Genomic DNA, 22,601 nt, shown 5'->3' with positions numbered 1-22,601 from the left:
GGCCGATGCCTTGTCCAGGTCTTTCAAGACGGAAGACACCTTGGAGAGTCCACAGAATATTTTTGATCCGTCTTGCATTATCTCTGTCAATCCCCTGCAAGTTGGGGACATTCCACCAGGGAGGATTTTTGTGCGCCTGGCCAATCGTGGAAGAATCCTCCGCTGGGGACACTCCTCTAGACTGGCAGGTCACGTGGGGGTCCGTGAGACCCGGGATCTGATTGCTCGTCATTTCTGGTGGCCCACGCTGCCCAAGGACATTATGGACTTTGTTTCTTCCTGTTCTGGCTCTCAGAATATGGCGATACAAAATGTGCAATGTCCAAAAGCGGATAAGATCGGGCACCATTTATCAGTGCGAGACTGTCCACATATCTATGAATTATTTATTTACCGGATTATTATACTTTCTTATTATGCCCTGATGTGCTCTGACCAGCCTACATATGTCCCCACATTATAAACTGAAATACCAGCAAAACCCCAAACAGAACAACTACCAAGTTAAATCTGCACTCCAAAATCCAAATGGCGCTCCCTCCCTTCTGAACCCTACAGCGTGCCTAAACAGCAGTTTACGTCCACATATATGGCATCGCCATACCCGGGAGAACCAGCTTAGCAGTTTACGAGGTGTTTGTCTTTGGTGGCACAAACTGGGCACAACATATTGTGTACTAAAATGGCATCAAAAATAGATATTGGGATGCACTCCTCAATCAATTGGCGTGGTGCTAGTAAGGTAGGGACGAGAATCCCACAATATTGAAAATATATAACCCCAGCACTCACAGAGGTACGCAAAAGATCCAGATGCAAACAAATTTAAGTTTTATTGCAACAAAAGATGGTAAAGTTGAGGTGGAAAGCGACTTGGTAAAGACGTTTCGGCCGAACCTCGGCCTTTGTCACGGTCGCTGTAAGACGATATCACTGGTATGGGTTGTCCGTGGACAACCCATACCAGTGATATCGTCTTACAGCGACCGTGACAAAGGCCGAGGTTCGGCCGAAACGTCTTTACCAAGTCGCTTTCCACCTCAACTTTACCATCTTTTGTTGCAATAAAACTTAAATTTGTTTGCATCTGGATCTTTTGCGTACCTCTGTGAGTGCTGGGGTTATATATTTTCATTACTAAAATGGCATATCAGCAGAAAATTGCAATTTTCACTTTGCACCATCCGCTGCGCATTACTAATGGAAGAACACCTGTGGGGGCAAAACGCAATGACTTAAGGGTTGTAGTTTCCAAAATAAGGGTCACTACTGTGGGGATTTGTTTTACTATTTGATCTGAGGTCCCTGCAATTGTGGGCCAATGCTGTGAAAATCACCAAAATAGACCTCAATTGCGCATGTTGCTCTTCACTTCTGAGCCCTGCAAATGATAAATGCCTTGAGGGGTGTAGTTTCCAAAATAGGGTTACTTCTTGGGGGCTTCCACTGTACTCTGGTACCTTAGGGTTTTGTAAACGTGACATGGGCCCCGAAAACGATTCCAGCTAAATTTGAGCTCCAAATAGTGCTCCTTCTCTTTTGAGCCCTGCCGTGTGTCCAAACAGCAGTTTATGACCACTTATGGGGTATTGCCGTAATCGGGAAATTGGTTTTCAAATATTGGGGTGCTTTTTCTCCTTTTTTTTTATTGTGAAAATGGAAAAATCTGAGCTAAAACTACATTTTATTAGATAAAATTTAGATTTTCATTTTCACGGCCTAATTGCACTAATGTCAGCAAAAAACCTGTGGGATCGAATTGCTCACTATACACCTTGATAAATTACTTGAGGGGTGTATTTTCCCAAATGGGGTCACTTTTGGGGGTTTCCACTAATTTATTTCTTCAGGGGCTTTGCAAATGCGACATGGCACCTGAAAAACATTACAGCAAAACTTGAGCTCAAAAAGCCAAATGGTTCACTGTAAAGTCAATGGCTGCGGACCGTCGTTCAGACTTACCATCTGATGGCTCCGGCCATGGACGTCTGTATTCCCGGCGGCATCCTCCTCCAGGGAGACGCCGGCACTCACTTCTGGGTTCTGTGACCGGTTCCCGCAGGGTGCGCGCGCCCGCGCGCGCACGGCCTTAAAGGGCCAGTACGCGTCCAGCTGTCTATTATCAGTAATTAGCCCAGAATGCTGTTGGAGTATAAAAAGGGCTCTGCCCACTTGTTCCTTGCCTGAGCATTTTTGTAAACCTAAAGTTTGTCTTGCAAATGGTCTCCCAGTGTTTTCCAGTTCCCAGTGTTACCCGTTCCTGCTGCCTGTACCCTGTATCCCGTGCTATCGTATCTATTGTGTCATCTACAGTGAAAGTCAAGTCTTGTCTTCCGCTGCATCTAGTGTGCCATCTACAGTGAGAGTCAAGTCGTGTCTTCCGCTGCATCTACTGTTCCATCTACGGTGAAAGTCAAGTTGTGTCTCCGCTACTGTCTACATTGCCTCAGGTACCCGTTCTGGACTATAGACATTGTTTTGTACCTAGTTGGCCAGCTGTTATCCCGCTACGGGAAGGGTGTAGTTTGCCAAATGGTGTCTTTTTGGGGGCGTTTCCACTGTTTTGGCATCACAAGACCTCTTCAACCCTGACATAGTGCCTAAAATATATTCTAATAAAAAGAAGGCCCCAAAATCCTCTAGGTGCTCCTTTGATTCGGAGGCCTGTGTTTCAGTCCAGTAGCACACTAGGGCCACACAAGGGATATTTCTAAAAACTGCAGAATCTGGGCAATAAGTATTGAGTTACGTTTCTCTGGTAAAACCTTCTCTGTTATAGAAAAAAAGAAATTAAAAATTAATTTCTGCAAACAAAATGAAATTTGTACATTTCATCTCTACTTTGATGCAATTCCTGTGAAACGCCTAAAGGGTTAATAAACTTTCTAAATTATTTTTTTAATGGGTTCAGTTTTTAAAATGGGGATTTATGGGGTTTTGCATTGTATGGGCCCCTCAAAACCACTTCACAACTGTACTCGTCCCTGTAAAAATAGCCTTTTGAAATTTTCTTGAAAATGTGACAAATTGCTGCTAAAGTTCTAAGCCTTGTAACATCCTAGAAAAATAAAAGGATGTTCAAAAAACATTGCCGATCTAAAGTAGACATATGGGAAATGTTAATTAGCATTTGTTTTGTGTGGTATAACTATCTGTCTTACAAGCAAATACAATTAAATTTAGAAAAATGAAAATTTTTGGAATTTTTCGCTAAATTTTGGTGTTTTTCACAATAAAATACTGAATGTATCGAAATTTTTTTGCCAATAACTTAAAGTATAATGTGTCAGGAGAAAACAATCTCAGAATCGATTGGATAGGTGAAAGCATTCCAAAGTTATTACCACATAAAGTAAAACATGTCAGATTTGAAAAATGGGGCTGCGTCCTGAATGTGCGAACTAGTCCATGTCCTTAAGGGGTTAAGGCCTAAAATACTCTTATCACTAATGGGTTAATCAGCCCCTACCAGTACCCTCGTCTTTGTGGCAAATAAGCCCTAGGCTTGTTTTCTGCGTTGGCAGAGACCGGGCCTTCTTCTCCTCCGTGGTTCCGCTCTACAACTGTGCACTTATGAACAATGGGGCGGTGCAGAAACAATCTCTAGCGTTAATTGGCTGAGTCTCAGCCAACCAGCTCAAGTCTTATTTTAGCATTGCTCCCTGGCTTATCAATGTAGAGTGCATTGGTAATCATCTAAACAATGCAACTCTCGGATGACTCCAGGTAAGATGCAATTTTGCCACCATGGGGCCATTATGCTGGCTCCCCGGTTGGCCAGTCTGACACTGGCTGAGAATGATATGAACACATTAGCAGCATTTACTGTGAACTTTAATATCATGATAATTACTTTTAGAATATCCTGCACAAACGTTCTATGAATAGTTGGAAACCATCCCCTTCCGGCATTTAAAGTATATTTATTTACATCTTACTTTATAATGTTACAAAACATGTTAACATCTATAAAGTACCAGTAGTGACGAAAGAGGGATGCAGGGATTTCTCTATTGTGTGGCTGGCATCAATGTCGAGATTTAGCTGAAATGTAGCCTTGAGCTCAAAGAAATATACAAGTTTTCATCTCGACTTCAGATATAATGTTTAATGAGGGTGCGGAAATACATGGAGATGTTAAATATTAATAGAGGATTAGGATCAGAAAAATTATCAAATCTACCTAGTGATATGTCTCCTGTCTCTAAGGCCTTGTTCACAAGGCGTGTGTGCAACGCGTTTTTGAAGCATTTTACGTGGCAAAAAATGTGTCAAAAACACGTGTACTTTCAAAAAGCGCTTTGCAAAAACGCTAGCATTTTTGACGCGTTTACACGTCGTTTTTTTTTTTTTGTGCCATGTGAACAAGGCCTTAGGTTTTGTTTACACAGCAATAATATTTATAAAAATGGCAGCAATATGTATCATGAATATTCTGATGGAAATGTCCGTCAGATATTTTTCAACCCACTGATCATACATTGGTAGATTTAAAAATTGCCTATAAACAGACCTTTAGGCTGGATTCATACATCGTGTATTTGTTGCATATTTTGATGCAAATTCTTTAGCCAAAGCCAGAACTGGATCAAGGAGGAAGGATAAGTATAAGTTCTTCCTTTATATTTCCCATTCCTTTAGAAACCACTTCTGGCTTTGGCACGAAAATCTGCATCAAAATCTGCAACAAAACTTGCGTGCTGTGTGAATCCAGCCTTAGCCTACTATTGGTCTCACTATCACTGGATTGAGGGATAGTTAATAACATGGAAAGTGTCAGCTTTTTTTTTTTTTATCTCAGCTGGATGGGCCTATGATGCTAGCTACCTGGTCATAGAAGTGTAGACCACAATCTAGGTATCTGACATAGACAGTGCTACAACTCCGCAGGTGTCAGGATTGAATTTAGTTGTTAAATAAACAAAATAGTTTTATCATTGTAAGGGTATGTTCACACGCTGTGGTTTCAGACATAATTTCGGGCGTTTTACGCCTTGAATTACGCCTGAAAAAACGCCCCTAATACGCCTACAAACATCTGGCCATTGCTTTCAATGGGAATTACGATGTTCTCAAAATACGGTGCGTAAAATGACGCCTCGTCAAAAAAAGTGCAGGACACTTCTTGGGAAGTTTTTGGAGGCGTTTTTCATTGACTCCATTGAAAAACAGCTCCAAAAACGGCCGTAAAAAAACACAGCGAAAAAACGCAAGTTGATAAAAAAACGTCTGAAAATCAGGAGCTGTTTTCGCCTGAAAACAGCTCCGTATTTTCAGACGTTTTTGCTCACTACGTGTGAACATACCCTTATAGTTATATATTTTTATTTTCCTAGTAGTCAGTGATTTATTTTTGATCATCTCTTCCTGGTGATTGGTTTAGATTAATTTCACTGTACTCCAGGGTCAGGTTCCCTTTAAAAACTACCATTCTGCTGCTATGAAGCCGATTTATTGAATGTTACTGTAGTCAGACAGTACATGAACTTTGGCCTCAATAAATGTTATCTGGCTTGGTCATAAGAATAGAATGTTGTGTTATATTATTAATTACTTGTGGAAAAAGCTGCATGCATTCAGAAGTTTATCTGGCATAGCTATAAAGGCAGTAGTAATAGATTTAAAGAGGCTCTGTCACCACATTATAAGTGCCCTATCTTGTACATAATGTGATCGGCGCTATAATGTAGATTACAGCAGTGTTTTTTATTTAGAAAAGCAATCTATTTTCACCAAGTAAGGCCTCATGCATACGAACTTATTTTTTTCCTCCCGTTAATTCTGGCGTAAATACGGGTCCTTGGTCACAAGTATTCGACCCGTATTGCACCAGTATTTACGGACGCGTGCCCGTAAATACGGGTCCGGTGTCACCAGTATTCCACCCGTATTTACGGGCACGTTTTCGCTGCAAAATTGCACTGCACTAATCGGCAGCCCCTTCTCTCTATTAGTGCAGGATAGAGCGAAGGGAAAGCCCTTTCCGCAGTAAAAGTAAAGAAATTCATACTTACCCGGCCGTTGTCTTGGTGACGCGTCCCTCTTTCGACATCCAGCCCGACCTCCCTGGATGACGCGGCAGTCCATGTGACCGCTGCAGCCAGTGATTGGCTGCAGCGGTCACATGGGCTGAAATGTCATCCCAGGAGCCTGGACTGGAGGAAGAAGCAGGGAGTTCTGGGTAAGTATGAACGTCTTTTTTTTTTTTTTTTTTACAGGTTGATCTATATTGTGATTGGTAGCCACTGTCCAGGGTGCTGAAAGAGTTACTGACGATCGTTTAACTCTTTCAGCACCCTGGACAGTGACTATCCTCTGACATCGCGTAGCAACGCTCCCGTAATTACGGGTGCACACACGTAGCCACCCGTAATTACGGGAGCCCCATAGACTTCTATGGGCCTGCCCGTGCCGTTATTACGGCCTGAAATAGGACATGTTCTATATTTTTCAATGGCACGGGCACCTTCCCGTAAGCATACGGGGAGGTACCCGTGGCCAATAGAAATCTATGGGCCCATAATTACGTTCGTGTGCATGAGGCTTATGACCTATTTTAGATTTATGCTAATGACTTTCTTAATGGACAACTGGGCGTTGTGGAGAGAAGCATATTACGCTGACCAATCAGCATCATACACTTCTCTCCATTCATTTACACAGCACATAGTAATCTTACTAGATCACTATGAGTAGCCACATACTCACACATTAACGTTACTGAAGTGTCTTGACAGTTAGGGCATGACCACACATGGCGGAATTCCTCCGCAACTGTCCGCATCAATGCCGCACCTAATCCGGGTTGCGGATTACGGCTGCGGATCTGCACAAAATGTGCAGAAAATTGATGCGGACTGGCCGCTGCGGACTGCAGGAAAAGTGCTTCCCTTCTCCATATCAGTGCAGGATAGAGAGAAGGGACAGCACTTTCCCTAGTGAAAGTAAAAGAAATTCATACTTACCGCCCGTTGTCTTGATGACGCGTCCCTCCTTCGGCATCCAGCCCGACCTCCCTGGATGACGCGCCAGTCCATGTGACCGCTGCAGCCTGTGCTTGGCCTGTGATTGGCTGCAGCCGTCACTTCCACTGAAACGTCATCCTGGGAGGCCGGACTGGAGACAGAAACAGGGAGTTCTCGGTAAGTATGAACTTATATGTTTTTTTACAGATACATGTATATTGGGATCGGTAGTCACTGTCCCGGGTGCAGAAACAGTTACTGCCGATCGCTTAACTCTTTCAGCACCCTGGACAGTGACTATTTACTGACGTCTCCTAGCAACGCTCCCGTCATTACGGGAGCCCCATTGACTTCCTCAGTCTGGCTGTAGACCTAGAAATACATAGGTCCAGCCAGAATGAAGAAATGTCATGTAAAAAAACCAATACGCTCCGCACCACACATAACATGTGCATGACAGCTGCGGACTTCATTGCGGAACTTAGAATCTCCATTGAAGTCAATGGAGAAATTCCGCCATGAGTCCGCAACCAGTCCGCCACTGCTCCGCAACAGACAGAGCATGCTGCGGACACCACATTCCGCTCCGCAGCCTATGCTCCGCAGCGGAATTGTACGCATCGTGTAAACGAACACTGCGAAATTAAAGTGAAAGTCAATGGAGAAACGGCTCCGCTGCGGATTAACGCTGCGGAGTGTCCGCAGCGGAATTTAAGTGAAAATCCGCCATGTGTGAACCCGCCCTAAGGGTATGTTCACACGGCTTAGCAAAAAACGTCTGAAAATACGGAGCTGTTTTCAGGCGAAAACAGCTCCTGATTTTCAGAAGTTTTTGTAACTACTCGCGTTTTTCACGGGCGTATTTTACGGACGTTATTGGAGCTGTTTTTCAATGCAGTCAATGAAAAACAGCTCCAAAAACGTCCCAGGAAGTGACATGCACTTCTTTTTCACGGGTGTCTTTTTACGCGCCGTCTTTGACAGCGACGCATAAAATAACACCCTGTGGGAACAGAACACTGTAAAACCCATTGAAAGCAATGGGCAGATGTTTGTAGGCGCAAAACGCCCGAATTACGTCTGAAAACAGTGTGTGTGAACATACCCTAAATAGACATCGCGTCCAACCAGGACGCAATGTCTATTCACAATCCCGACACTTCAGACACGTTTGTGTGTGACTTACTCATCGAGATCACGCTGTGCTGTCGTTTACAGCGAGATCTCATGAGATTACGCTTGCTGTGCTGTAAGTCCCACACAAACGTTACCGAAGTGTCGGGATTGTGAATAGACATCCCGTCCTGGCTGGAGGTGATGTCTATTCACTGTCAAGACACTTCAGTAACGTTAATGTGTGTGTATGTGACTGCACATAGTGAACAACGCAGGATCACTATGTGCTGATTACATGAATGGAGAGAAGTGGTATGACGCTGATTGTTCAGCGTCATACACTTCTCTCCACAACGGTCAAAAGTAAAAACACGCCCAGTTGTCTATTAAGAAACTCATTAGCATAAATCTAAAATAGGTCATAACTTGGGGAAAATAGATCGTTTTTCTAAATAAAAAAACACTGCTGTGATCTACATTACAGCGCCAATCACATTATGTACAAGATAGGCCACTAATAATGTGGTGACAGAGCCTCTTTAAAGGCTATGTACACCTTTGAATTTTTCTTCAAATAAAACAGTGTATCAATCTGATTAGTGCAACTACTAATTGCTTTTTATTAAAAATTATTTTTACTTTTTGAGTTCCTGCTTCTATGTATCCTGTATACAGGGCAGCTGTATCTTGCACTGAGACCTGAATCTGTCAGGTCAGCGGGACTGACGGGTTCAGTGACAGCGGGCTCTGCGTGTCTCTGTCACGCAGGATCCACCTCTTATCGATCACATCTAAGTTATGAACTTAGATGTGATCGATAACAGCTCGATCCTGCGTGCAAGAGACACGCAGAGCCCGCTGTCACTGAACCCGTCAGTCCCGCTGACCTGACAGATTCAGGTCATGCACATGGAAGGAGGAGGAGTAAGATACTTCCGGACACTTTCACTATAACATAATAGGAAAAGAGGATTTTCCAGAGAAAACCAACCCTGCTTTGTGCTGAGAACAGTTAGTGGAGGTGGTGGTGGGGGGGGAGGGGGGGTGCCTGATGGCTTCCATGCACATTACATTGTCTGCAGATCCTGCTGAAAACTACAGGAACGGACATAAAAGTCTTATGTTTATTGGCCGTTTATTCAAAGCTATCCGTGTGTTATTATCTTGCAGAGATAATAAAAAGGTTAATGCTTCCATCCCGAATGAAGAAGGTAGAAGAAAAGCAGTATTAACAATGAAAAGGATTCCCACCCAAAATGTATTATTGGCCATATATTAGTAAATCAGTTTTACCATCCGTTTCAGAGGCAATAATTCAAAAGTGACAACTAATATAGCTAAACTTCATGTTGTCTTTTTTTTAAAAATTGCCCCAACAACTGAATAGAAAATTCTGATAACTTTGTACGTAAAATAAACATAATTACTAAATGCTCTAATGTCTGATTTACTAATACATGGCCAATATTAAGTTCTGGGTGGAAATCCGCTTTAAAGGGGATGCCCAGTTTTTTTTACTTATTTGTAGAATAGGAAATCATACAGTTTTCTAATATACAAGTATTAGAAATTCTGCTCAAATACATTCTTATAGTGCATGAGGCCCCTGTGACAGTAGAATGGTATAGCCCACGGATTAGTCCAGTGTAATGCATACATGAGCTAACTGAATATGACCTAACATGGCGTCAGTCATTTGACCACCTTACACACATATCATGTGACCTCTGACATTTTTTTAAACTCGGTTTATTGTAGTTATGCATACAGAAACCATTGATAGGAACAAAAACAATAACATTAACATTCCTGCATAAAACGAATTCACATGGTAAGCAATAATATCACATAGGATACATAGAAAGTAGTCATATTAGACCCCATAATGACACCGCACCGCAGGCGGGGCAGAGACACATGGATAAGTTGGTAAATAAAAAACCATATTCCATGCACATAACAATACCCAGGTCAAAGACAAGGAAAGAGTGTGTTAGAAATTATCCTGTCGGAGGTCAATCAATCCCCAATAACACTGTGCGGCAAGGAAGCTCTAAGGTCGCCCAAGCTGAAAGAGGTACGAGGTGAAGAACACCCCCCCCCCCAAACCTTCATGAACTTATGTTGACATCCTCTGTGTTTATACACCACATTCTCATACGGGAGTATAGAGTTAACTGGCTTTTTCCACTGGGAGAGCTCTGGAGAGATATCCCCCATCCAACGAATGGCTATCACTTTCCTAGCTAAGGACAAGGCTTCACGTAGGAAAACTCCCTCATAGTGCGACCAGACCCCTGTGGGCATCAGCCCCAATAAGCATAGTCCAGGTTCACACGGGACCACATGGTCCAAAATCTAGGAAAGCAGATGAGTTACCTCCTGTTAAGGATCTGCCAGGCACAGCTTCTGTATCCACGCCCATAGGTAATCAGTCTGCACCTGCTTCTATGTCTGTGAGACTGACTCCATCTTCCACCACTCAGGATGGCAGGCTTAGGAGTGGGAGAGCCTATCACAGCCTGGCCAGACGGAGCTAGCTCCCGCCCTCTGTCTATTTATATCTGCCTTTCCTGTTCCTCCTTGCTTGTGATTCTTCTCTGTTGGTTTCCTGGCCCTGCTGCAGCTTCTTGAACTACTTGTGCCTGCTTCGTATTGACCCTGGCTTACTGACTACTCTTCTGCTCTGCGTTTGCTACCTCGTACACTCCTGGTTTGACTCGGCTTGTTCACTACTCTCCTGCTCTGCGTTTGGCACCTCGTACTCTCCTGATTTGACTCGGCTCGTTTACTACTCTTGTTGCTCACTGTGTTGCCGTGGGCAACTGCCCCGTTTCCCTTTGTTCTGTGTTTCCTTGTCTGGTTGTCTGTCGTGCACTTACTGAGTGTAGGGACCGTCGCCCAGTTGTACCCCGTCGCCTAGGGCGGGTCATTGCAAGTAGGCAGGAACTGAGTGGCGGGTAGATTAGGGCTCACTTGTCTGTTTCCCTATCCCTGTCATTACACCTCCCTCCAAAAATTTGCTATGACTGAGCACTGCCACATCATGTGATCAAAACCAGCCTGGTCTTGCGAGCATCTAGGGCATCGTGAGCTGGATGCCCTTCCCATACGAAATAGCCTAGTTGGAGTAATATAACATCTGTGTATGATGTACAATTGCGTCATTTTATTATTTGCCGCAGGCGAGACCCAGAGATGCGACTGCATAGCTTCCTCCCAATCCTCAGTGGATAATGAAGGGATAAGACCCCTCCACCCGACCTCTACCGAAAACTCAGCGTGAGCGACCCTCCAAGACAATAGGTAAGTATGGAGGACCGACACCATCCCCCTCGGTCCCTGAGTTCTAAGAATTCCTATAAGCGGTAATTAAGAGATTGGCCCTTTATCTTCCCTAAACTGAGACTCCAAAGCATGCCGAATTTGTATACACCTAAATGTGTCTCTATCAGGCACCTGGAACGTATCCTGAATCTCTCTAGCAGACAACGTATGACCCTCTTCATCAATCAGATTCTGCAAGTCTGTCACTCCCAAGGCTATCCAAAAAGCTGAATCATGCAGACCCCAAAAATGAGACAGCCACGGATGAGACCAAAGAGGCATTTCAGCTACATTGTGCGTATATTTCAAAACTGTCTTGGGTGACCTCTGACATTTAGTCAGAAATAGGATTACATGGCATGCATGTGTTGGGGCAACATCCGTACTTTTTTTTTTTACAGGGACACTTTGGATATGGAGACGGATTGGGGCACAGCATATGTGGTGGGGGTGCCCTCTGGGGGTGGCTTATCTGGTAGGTGTATCTTCTGGCAGTGTGGCTTATCTGCTTGGTGTGGCTAATGGAGGCGTAGCTTTCTTCCCAGAATTTCTGCATACAAATAAACGAACAAAATTTTCTGCACTCGTTTGTCTGACAACTACTATGGTGGCCGATATCTTTCTCTGGTTATCTGGTTGTATACAGTCAGGTGATGTATCACCTTATCACTAGGGTCTGGGAAAACTTTGTAACAAACTTTATGGGAGCTTAGTTAGGGCAATATTAGCTGTCACTCAGCAGCTGTCACTCAGCTTTCCCAGAAACGGATATAACTGGGCAAAGGCTGAAAAAATCTTGTAAGAAGGCAACATCTCAATAATTGAAGTCATATCTTCTATAAATATAACCTGTCTTTACTTGTAAGGGTATGTGCACACACACTAATTACGTCCGTAAGTGACGGACGTATTTCGGCCGCAAGTACCGGACCGAACACAGTGCAGGGAGCCGGGCTCCTAGCATCATACTTATGTACGATGCTAGAAGTCCCTGCCTCACTGCAGGACAACTGTCCCATACTGAAAACATTATTACAGTACGGGACAGTTGTCCTGCAGCGAGGCAGGGACTCCTAGCGTCGTACATAAGTATGATGCTAGGAGCCCGGCTCCCTGCAGTGTGTTCGGTCCGGTACTTGCGGCCGAAATACGTCCGTCAATTACGGACGTAATTAGTGTGTGTGCACATACCCTCACTCGGCTGCTACAATAGCCCTATACTGTAGGCCGAAGATACAGTTTTGGAAAAACTGCGGCCAAGGATAAAAAGAGTAATAAATAGGAAGACATATGAATTACTAGTTATGGCACATATGCTAAGAATGACAGGTCCCATCTGGAAACATAATTTACCTTGTTTCTCACAATTGCCACACACCAGGAAGAACACCGCGGTAAATAAGTCAATATCGTTCTACATACCAGTCGGTATATCGCGGGGACTTCCTCACCTTTATATTGTCCACTGCTCTCTACTTTCAGTGGGCAAACTGTACACCGGGGAAGGCAGCGGTCTATATTACTTAGTGGCCATTACGCCGAAAGACTCATCAGAGCTTTTAAAGGGGGGTTTCCAAAAGCATACTTTTCAAACCAAGTTATTTTCACCACGCCTACTGTACTCTCTGGTTTTTACGCATTGGTCTGCACGTGTCAACCAGCCGAGCCCTTTATATTACAAGCTCTAATACAAAAAAGGCTAGGCGATATGTGCTGACCACTACTGGTAGTGTAAAAACCAGGGTAGATAGTGCCACACTCAGTGCCCCTTGTAGATGTTGCTCCATGCTGCCCCTGTAGATAGTGCCACACACAGCCCATGTAGATAGTGCCACAGTTCACCCAGTAGATAGTGCCACACACTGCTCCCAGTAGATAGTGCCACCCCGCTCTCCTGTAGATAGTGCCATCGTGCCCTCTGTAGAGACAGAACCCCCTGTAGGTAGTGCCTCCCTCTGTAGATAGTGCCATACCGCCCTGTAGATAGTGCCACACAGCCCCCTATAGAAAGTGTCACACGCACCTCTGTAGATAGTGCCCCATGTACTCATGTATAGTGCCACATGCACCCCTGTAGATAGTGCCACCCTCCCACCTTGTAGATAGTGCCACCCTCCCCCATGTAGATAATACCACACAGCCCCCTTGTAGATATTGCCACAACCCCCCTGTAGATAGCGCCTGGGTGCTTCCCAAACAAATAAAAAAAAACTTATATTCACCTAGCTCCGTTCCCGCGAAGAACAGAGCTCTACAGCCTCTTCATTCCTGCGGCATATGAGGCGCTGAGACGGGATTCTTGTGTAGGCCGGCGCGATACAGTGATGTGATGTCCCAGCATCTTTTAGGCTACAGGCCAATTGTGGCCTGTAGCCTAGTGAATTGCAGAGCAGGGAGCAGATAGTTTCCTGCTCTGCCATAGTATTTTATTGTATCTGGGCCTAAAGGCGCAGATACAATTGAATTTGGCAGTCGTCTGGGGCACCGAGCCAATCTCCAGTGCTAGCGATGCCACTAGTATGTTAGGGCCTTGCGGCCTTGGTCAAAGGGGGCGGGGTTTGCCGGGACATGTCTGGGACAGTAATTTGCCGGGATTGTCTCTGTAAATTCAGCACAGTCCCATAAAATTCGGGACTGTTGGCATGGATAAGTGTATAGGGCTAATGGTGTAATAATGATACATTTATTGAGACAGAGATTAATTAAGTAGCGATTCAATTATTTCTGAAAAATTCACACTGTATACATTCTACCTTGGGTGTGGTAACTTTCCTTGTGCTTAAAAAACCTCAACATATACCATGAATGCCCAGATGGGTTGTTTCTTCCCTTTCACCACGTAGAAATGGAGAGGATGGGAGCCATGTCAGAAGTTGGGACAGGCATCAGAAAAACAAAAATGTTCAGAGGCAATTCTAAGGCTTTATTTATGCATTTTTTTAATGTATTTATTTCCTGTTGCTTATATGTGTAGATATTTATTACATCCACAACACGGAGCTATTATTTCCTAAATCAAAAGACTCGACAGATTAACTAAAGAACACTTTAGAGTACTTGAGTGTTAATAATGCTTCTTAATCCTGTTCATAACCTGGCTGCACCAAGAAAGGCCTCAAGTGCCATGCAGGTGCCATCTGGCAGTGAAGATGTTCTGCCTCCTCCCAACCTGTAGCTTTTCATCTGATAAGCCGTGTATGCAGTGCTATGCGAATGAACAGATGTTCCCCAGAATGCTTCTTAAAATACAGATAATATCTCATTTAAATGTTGTCACAGTGAGATTATAGGAATTAGGACAATTCTTCTACAATTTATGAATTTTTATTTTCATGGAAATGCTGCTAGTGCTCACAGACCTCAATAATACATACTTTAAAGTTGTTGTTTTTTTTTACTCATAATATATGTATATTTCTAAGGGAAATCTACAGTCCTCTTTCTAGCGAAACGTTTTCCTACATAAATGTATCTATATAACCCATGAATTTCATACACAGCATTGGGGAGAACTCCTAGGTAATTACGGGATTAACAAGGGTTCATGCCGCTCATTAACATACTAGGTCTTAGATTCTCTAGAGAAGAAACTATTTCTCTGGTAGGAAAATTAGGTCCCAGGTTGCCCCTCACTGATCTCACTCTGTTTTCCTGGTTGCCATAACAACAACGCGTATAGACGAGAAAAAAATACCAGTAGCAATATTATCACTGGTGTAAACTGTTTTACTGTATCTTAGCAAAGTAGTAAGATTTAGTTGAGTTGTCTTAGCAGCACCTAAAGAACAACTCTGTCGACATTGATGCAAAAATAAAAAACGTGCTTAAAAGATTTCTTTTGGGGAAAATTATACACACATTTATCTAACATCTTTCTGTATATTACTTTTCTGAAACAGAAAATGTGGCATAGTGTAAGGGTAAGGCCACACGGAGCGGCCCTGACACAGTCTCGACGCGGCCAACAAACTCGCTGGCACTATGTTAAGCATATTCCGGTTACAACAAGTTACCCCCTATCCGTAGGGTAAGGGGTAACTTGCTGATCAGTGGGTGTCCGACAGCTCGGACCCCCACCGTCTACGAGAACGGGGAGCCCGAAGTTGTTCAAACTGCCGCTCAATTCATTCTCTATGGGAGCGCCGGAGATAGCCATAGAGAATGAATAGAGGGTAACTTGCAAAATCGTGCGGCCATAAAGAGTGTATTAATTCATGGTCTCACGATTTTGCAGATAAAGGGACGGTTTACCCGCATTAATGTGCGTCCACTAACAGGCTATTTGACAGCTGCACCAAACATGGTGCCAGGGCGGTTATTGGCCGCGTTGTGACCGTGTCAGGGCTGCTCTGTGTGGCCTTAACCTAACACAGTGGCCTGAAATGGGCTAGTACTGGAGACCGTCAGTGTGTTGGATATGTTTATAGGGAACGATAGTTGGAGGGGGGGGGGGGTCGGAGTGGGCACACCTTCTCCAATCTCACTTTTTGATGATGCATTGACATATCATAAGTAGTTTCGGCCTACTAAACAAAATTAGTAATACAATACAGAAAAAGTGTGTATGAACTTTTTATTGCACGGTAAACTCTGCTGATATCATTGCACACAAGAGCGCTATCATCTCTAAGGAATGTTTTGATACATGAGACCTGAAACAGTAAATAGCAGGTTTTGGATGGGAACAAACCCAATAGAATATTAGGCCCAGTTCACACTGAGTTTTTTGGTGCTGAATTTGACACGGAAACCGCGTCAGAATCTGCGCCAAAAAATGGCTGAAACCGTCTTCCATTAATTTCAATGGGAGACAGAGGTGTTTTTTTCCCCCACGGGTGAAGAAAGCAGCACATCCTTTCTTGCCATGGTTCTGCCTCTGACCCCCCATTGCAATCAATGGGAGTCAGAAAATGCGTTTTTCATGGCATTTTTTGCCCATCGCACTCAATGGCCATGGGCGAAAAACAGTGCAGGCAGGTCAAAATCTGCCTCAAAATTCCTGATGGAATTTTGAGGCAGATTTTTTCCACCTGCAAAATACTCCGTGTGAACAGGGCCTTAGAATGGATTAAATCAGAATATAGTGTGTTTATTGTAATTACTGAATTGTAAACATTTACTACATATCATTTCTAGAAGTATAGTATGATATGATTCCTGCCCAATGCAAAGTATAAATTATATTGCACAAAATTAATATGCTTTTTATTGGTGGGTATTGTGCGGAACATGCCCTCTTGGTGGTCATTAGGGGTAGTGATTTGAAAAGAATGTAAACATGGCTGATTGATCTGGGTTAGGCATCATGCACACAACCGCATTGATTTTGCGGTCCGCAAAACCACAGGTCTGTTGCAGTCCATTGGGCTTTGTTGTGCATCCATGTGTCATCCGGACCATAAAATGACTTGTACTGAGTTTTTGCGGTCCGGATTTGCGGCCCACAACATGGATCCATGTAAACAACAGCCGTGTGCATTGGGCCATAGAAATGAATGGGTCCGCAATTTATCCGCAAAAATGTGCATAAATTGCGGCCACAAAAGCTCGGTCGTGTGCATGAGGCCTTACCTGTTTCTGTTAATTTCTCAATTTGTTTGTTTAATCAATACATTTATTAAAAAAAAGGAAAAATATCACCAAGTGAAAATAAGGAAATGCTGGCAATTATATATGAATTGAGGCAGATTTACTACTGTGTCTGGGTCTAGAAAGCGTAGACAAGTGCGCCAAAAATGCTTTAAATGTGTTCCGAAAAGGGTGTGTGGCTTGTTGGAAAGGGTGTGGCTTAAAATGCACCAAAAAAACTGGTGCAAAAAGCAAGCGCAAAATAAGCCAAGTCATAAGTGGTATAAAGAAGAACTGTCTAACAGGTCATGCAAGATGTGCCAAAATGATAATGCAACCTGTACCACTGTGATAAATTTGGCGCATTTGTGCCTGCCTGTTCTAAATTTATACTGTCTAACTGTAAGGCCTTATTAACACAAATGTGTCCGTTTTGCGCGCGTAAAAAACGCAGCGTTTTGCGCACGTTGCAGTTCCGTGTGTTATCAGTGTTTGGTGCGTGTCTGCGTTATTTTCGTGCGTATGCCATCCTTATGTCACGCGGTTTTGACGTTTACAAAATGAAATGAAGGAGGTGGTTTTCTTTTTCAAATGGGTGCGTGATGCACAAAAAACGCTCAAGTATAGGACATGCAGTGAGTTTCACGCAGCGGACACACGCTGCGTGAAAAGCACGGAATGCCTGAATGGCCCCATTGACTTGCATAGGTCCGTGCGACGTGCGTGATTTTCACGCGCGTATCACGGACGTGAAATACACTTGTGTAAATAAGGACTTAGACAGTATTAGTAAATGTGGGCCAATATCTTTCGCAATATCTTTTATTTTCAGGGCTGCACTAGTAGCAACTAGCATTGCAAACTAGAACATACTAGAAAATCTAAAATGATTTACATGTACATGCAGGTACACCTACTTATATGTAATTTTCCTAGGAGCTGATAAAATTATATAAACAGGTGAGACAATAGCTGTGGTTTTACTAGGATTCACTATTAATTTGGTACTCTGCAATAAGTTGGTGTTTTATATTTTAGGTATATGTCCACAAATCTACTGTACATAAAAAGGCGAGTAAGGCTGAGACATGGCGTAATTTGATGGCTGAAAAAAAAGATACATAATAGACCTCAAAAACAATGTTTTTTAAGTTATTGTTTAATGAACTTTAATGTATTTTGATGCATTTTTGACTATTTTTTATATGCCTTCTTTTCATGTTTTAGCCTCCCTTTGAATTCACTGGGATAAACAATGCATACAACAAGCCAAGCATATGTAGAAGTTATTGAGGTACTAAAAGCAGGAAGAAGCATCACCATACTGAGGATCGACCATGTGCGGTTTGGCCTATAATGTGGCCATATTGTGCCTTGCATAGTTCCATGTGGGGTAGCATATATTGAAGCTATATTTTCCCAAGAATTACTGAAAACAGGACTTTTAGGAAAAACTCTAATATACAGCATCTGATGGAGCATGCCACATAAAAAAAATCTGTCTAGTGAAATATTTTTTCTGTGCCTTTATGCATAGCATAACGTAAATGCATAGTTGCCATATTTTGCCTCAATAAATATGGTGGTATGCATGAGGTTTTAGAAGGCCTAGAGAAAATGTCTTAATTCTGTAATGTCATTATCTTAATCTCAGTAAAATACCATCAAATGTTTACTATATAAAAAGAAACATTGCAGAGGGAATTCATAAGGGATATTTGCAACATACACACATGTATATATATTATAGTAATAATTGTCCTGTTGGGAACTAATGAATACATATATATTTTTACTTACATACTCCCACGACGTGGCAAACTTAGCTCTTTCTGAAATAAAAGAAAAAAGTGCATCATTGTTATTTTTTTATTCTATATAACAGACTTAAAATTATATATTAGAATATTGACTTTGTTTATTATTCACATTCCTACCCAAAAAATAATATATGAATGTCACGTATTTCCTTCCTGCTGCTCCCTCAATCTCCAGGACGTCGAGAGTCACTCGCTCAGGCGTAGCCCGGCCTGGCAGACTGAGGCAGTCTGCAGCCAATAGGAGCTCAGGAACGTGAGGCCAATCAAAGCCTGGCTGATGTTCCTGAGCTCCCACCCTCTCCTTATTTAGTTCAGCCTGGGGTTAGTAGGCTTTGCCTGCAATTAGTTTCCTTGCCTGGTGCTTTCCCTTGTTTCAGACTCCCCTGAGCGACCTGCATTTTGACTCCTTTGTGACCCCTGACCCCGGCTGGACTCCTGACTTTTCTTTGCCTTCTGACTTTTTGTTTTTCCGCACTCTCCCGGTTTGACACTGCCTGCCTGACTCCGACTTTTGCGCCTGGATATGTCCGTGGCGCAATTGCCCTGCCTCTCCCTCCGTGTACTTCCCAGGTGACCCTTTGTTATTTCGTACTGTCTCTGTCATATCCGTTTGTCAGTTTCACTTGTACTAGAATAGGGTACGCCACCCAGTTGTGCGCTATCATTTAGGTCGGGTCGTGCAAGTAGGTAGGGACAGAGGTTTGGGAAGAACAGGGACCTCACTGTTTACAGTGTATTTGTCAGTGACAGAATTAGTGTTAAAGCAAATGCAGGGTCTCACCCAGTTGGTGCAGGATCTGGCCCAGAGAGTCTACCAGCAGGAGCATGCCCCGCAGGTGGCCGCCCCTGTGTTACCCGTGGCAGCCTACCCTCCCGCACCTGTGCTGGAACCCCAAATCCAGTTACCCGATCGTTTCTCTGGCGATCGAAAATTGTCTTTATCGTTTCGTGAGAGCTGCATGCTTTATTTTCAGTTACGGCCCCATTCTTCTGGCTCTGAGTCTCAACATGTGGGGATCATCATATCCCGTCTGCTGGGGGACCCCCAGGATTGGGCATTTTTCTTATCTCCCATTAGTCCCGGATGCTCCTCTGTCGACGCTTTCTTTTCCGCCCTGGGACATCTCTATGACGAACCTGACAGGCCAGCGTTCGCTGAAACTCAGGGGGACTTCGTCAGGGTATGAGGCCGGTAGAGGAGTACTGCTCTGAGTTTAGGAAGTGGTCAGTGGAATCTACCTGGGGTGACTCAGCCCTGAAGTACCACTTCAGGCTAGGACTGACTGACGCCCTGAAAGACCTGCTAGTAGGTTACCCCCCCCCCTTATTCCCTAGATCAGCTCATGAATCTCGCTGTCCATCTCGACCGACGCATCCGGGAGCGTCGGCAGGAATGGTCCAGTCCTATTACTCCAGTCGCTCCTCCTAGGTCTCGAGCTGTCCCAGTGCCATCTTCAGTTGACTGCCAGGAGGAACAGATGGAGATAGGGATCACAGGAGATCCTAAAGTTCGCAGGGAGTTCCGCCGCAAAAATGCCTTATGCTTCTACTGTGGAAACGCGGACCATCTACTCAGCGCCTGTCCCAAACGCAAAAAGAAGACTCTGGAAAACTTCCGCGCCTAAGTGGTCATTGGGGAGGTCACTTGGGCGCACAGGTATTTCCCGTTCGTTTTAATAAGGTCTTGTTGCCAGCCCAGGTGTCATTTTTGGGCAAGACTGGGATAGGTTCTGTGTTTGTGGACTCGGGGTCCGTTGCCAATTTTATTTCCCACAGTTTTGCTTTGTCGATTGGTTTACTCCTTATTGATTTGTCTGTTCCTATTCCCCTGGTAGGGGTAGACCCCTCCCCGTTAGCTTGTGGGCACGTTTTCCAGTCTACCCCTGTGTTTTGTTTAAAGATTGGTTCAATTCACTTTGAGGAATGTACTATGTTTGTCCATAAGTGGCTACCCACCGAGATTTTATTAGGTTGCGCAAGCATAACCCCATCTTTGATTGGGTGACAGGGGAACTTGTTACTTGGGGTAAGAAGTGTTTATCATCTTGTATGTCCACCATAAGGGTCAGTCTCGTTGAGGAAGGGAACACTCTTCCTGAATTTATTCAGGACTTCAGTGACATATTTTCAAAAAAAAAAAAAAGCCTCTGAAGATTTACCTCCTCATCGAGTAAACAATTGCACAATCGACCTGGTACCTGGAGCCAAGCTCCCCAAAGGTAGAATCTTTAATCTATCTTGCCGTGAGCATGAAGCGATGAGGGAGTATATCCAGGAGAGCCTGGCCAAGGGGTACATCCGCCCCTCTTCATCACCTGTAGGTGCTGGTTTCTTCTTTGTGGGGAAGAAAGACAGGGGCTCCGACCCTGTATTGACTGTCAGCTTAACAATATTACCATAAAGAACCAACACCCACTTCCGCTCATCCCTGATCTCTTTAATCCGGTTCAGGGGCCTATAACCTTATTAGAGTTCGTAAGGGGGATGAGTGGAAGACTACCTTTAACACCCCCAAAGGGCACTTTGAGTACCTGGTGATGACCGTCGGTCTATGTAATGCGCCAGCTGTGTTCCAGACTTTCTTAAATTATATTTTTAGGGACTATCTGGGGCTCTTGGTGGTGGTATACTTGGATGACATTTTGGTGTTTTCCAAAGACTGGGACTCGCACATCAAACATGTCAGGACTGTCCTCCACATTCCCAGGGAGAATAATTTGTTCGCTAAATTTGAAAAATGCATTTTAGGCATCTCTTGAGTACCATTCTTGGGACACATCCTTACCCCTGAGGATTTCCACATGGATCCTGCCAAGGTCCAGGTGGTATCTGAATGGGTCCGGCCTGCTTCCCTGAAAGCCGTCCCAAGGTTTTTAGGGTTCGCAAATTACTACAGACGTGCAGATCTCGTCCACTGGTCTCTGGAGGCGGTCCGAGCCTATGAGCTCCTTAAGAGGTGCTTTTCCTCCGCCCCGGTACTAATCCAACCGGATCAAACTCAACCGGGTTGAGGTTAATGTGGATGCTTCCGAGGTTGGTGTGGGAGCAGTATTGTCTCAGGGTCCCACTTCTCACACTCACCTCTGACCCTGTGCCTTCTTTTCCCGCAAGTTCTCTCCCACTGAGCAAAATTATGATGTGGGTGTGTAGCGCTATATATAGGGGGGAATTGCTGTGTAACACTATACACAAGGGGAGGAGGGGGCTGTGTAGCACGATATACAAGGAGAGGAGGGGGGCTGTGTAGCACGATATACAAGGGGAGAAGGGGCTGTGTAGCACTATATACAAGGAGAGGAAGGGGCTGTGTAGCACTATATACAAGGAGAGGAGGGGGGCTGTGTAGCACGATATACAAGGGGAGAGGGGGCTGTGTAGCACTATATACAGGGGGGAATTGCTGTGTAGCACTATATACAAGGGGAGGGGGGCTGTGCAGCGCTATATACACAAGGGGAGGAGGGGGGCTGTGCAGCGCTATATACACAAGGGGAGGAGGGGGCTGTGTAGCGCTATATACACAAGGGGAGGAGGGGGCTGTGTAGCACTATATACACAAGGGGAGAGGAGGGCTGTGTAGCGCTATATACAGGGGGGAATTGCTGTGTAGTGCTATATACAAGGGGAGGGGGGCTGTGTAGCGCTATATACAAAAGGTGAGGAGGGGGCTGTGTAGCACTATATACACAAGGGGAGGAGGGGGGCTGTGTAGCGCTATGTACAAGGGGAGAGGGGGGCTGTGTAGCGCCATATACAAGGGGAGAGGGGGGCTGTGTAGCGCTATATACAAGGGGAGAGGGGGTTG

At 44.3% G+C, this 22,601-nt stretch overlaps 1 protein-coding gene across 1 annotated transcript in view; it reads right to left on the bottom strand.

Annotated features, from left to right (window-relative positions):
* MAST3 (microtubule associated serine/threonine kinase 3) overlaps positions 1–22,601 on the bottom strand; it is a 311,223-nt gene that overhangs the window by 272,619 nt on the left and 16,003 nt on the right. Inside the window, exon 2 of the mRNA XM_075862996.1 lies at positions 18,777–18,808. Within this exon, the coding sequence (XP_075719111.1) occupies positions 18,777–18,808 (32 nt within the window). The remainder of the gene's footprint in view (positions 1–18,776; positions 18,809–22,601) is intronic.

This window comes from Rhinoderma darwinii, chromosome 1 (assembly GCF_050947455.1).
Source record: "Rhinoderma darwinii isolate aRhiDar2 chromosome 1, aRhiDar2.hap1, whole genome shotgun sequence".
NCBI classification, from domain to species: Eukaryota; Metazoa; Chordata; class Amphibia; order Anura; family Rhinodermatidae; genus Rhinoderma; species Rhinoderma darwinii.
This window is presented reverse-complemented; position numbering and strand designations above follow the sequence as displayed.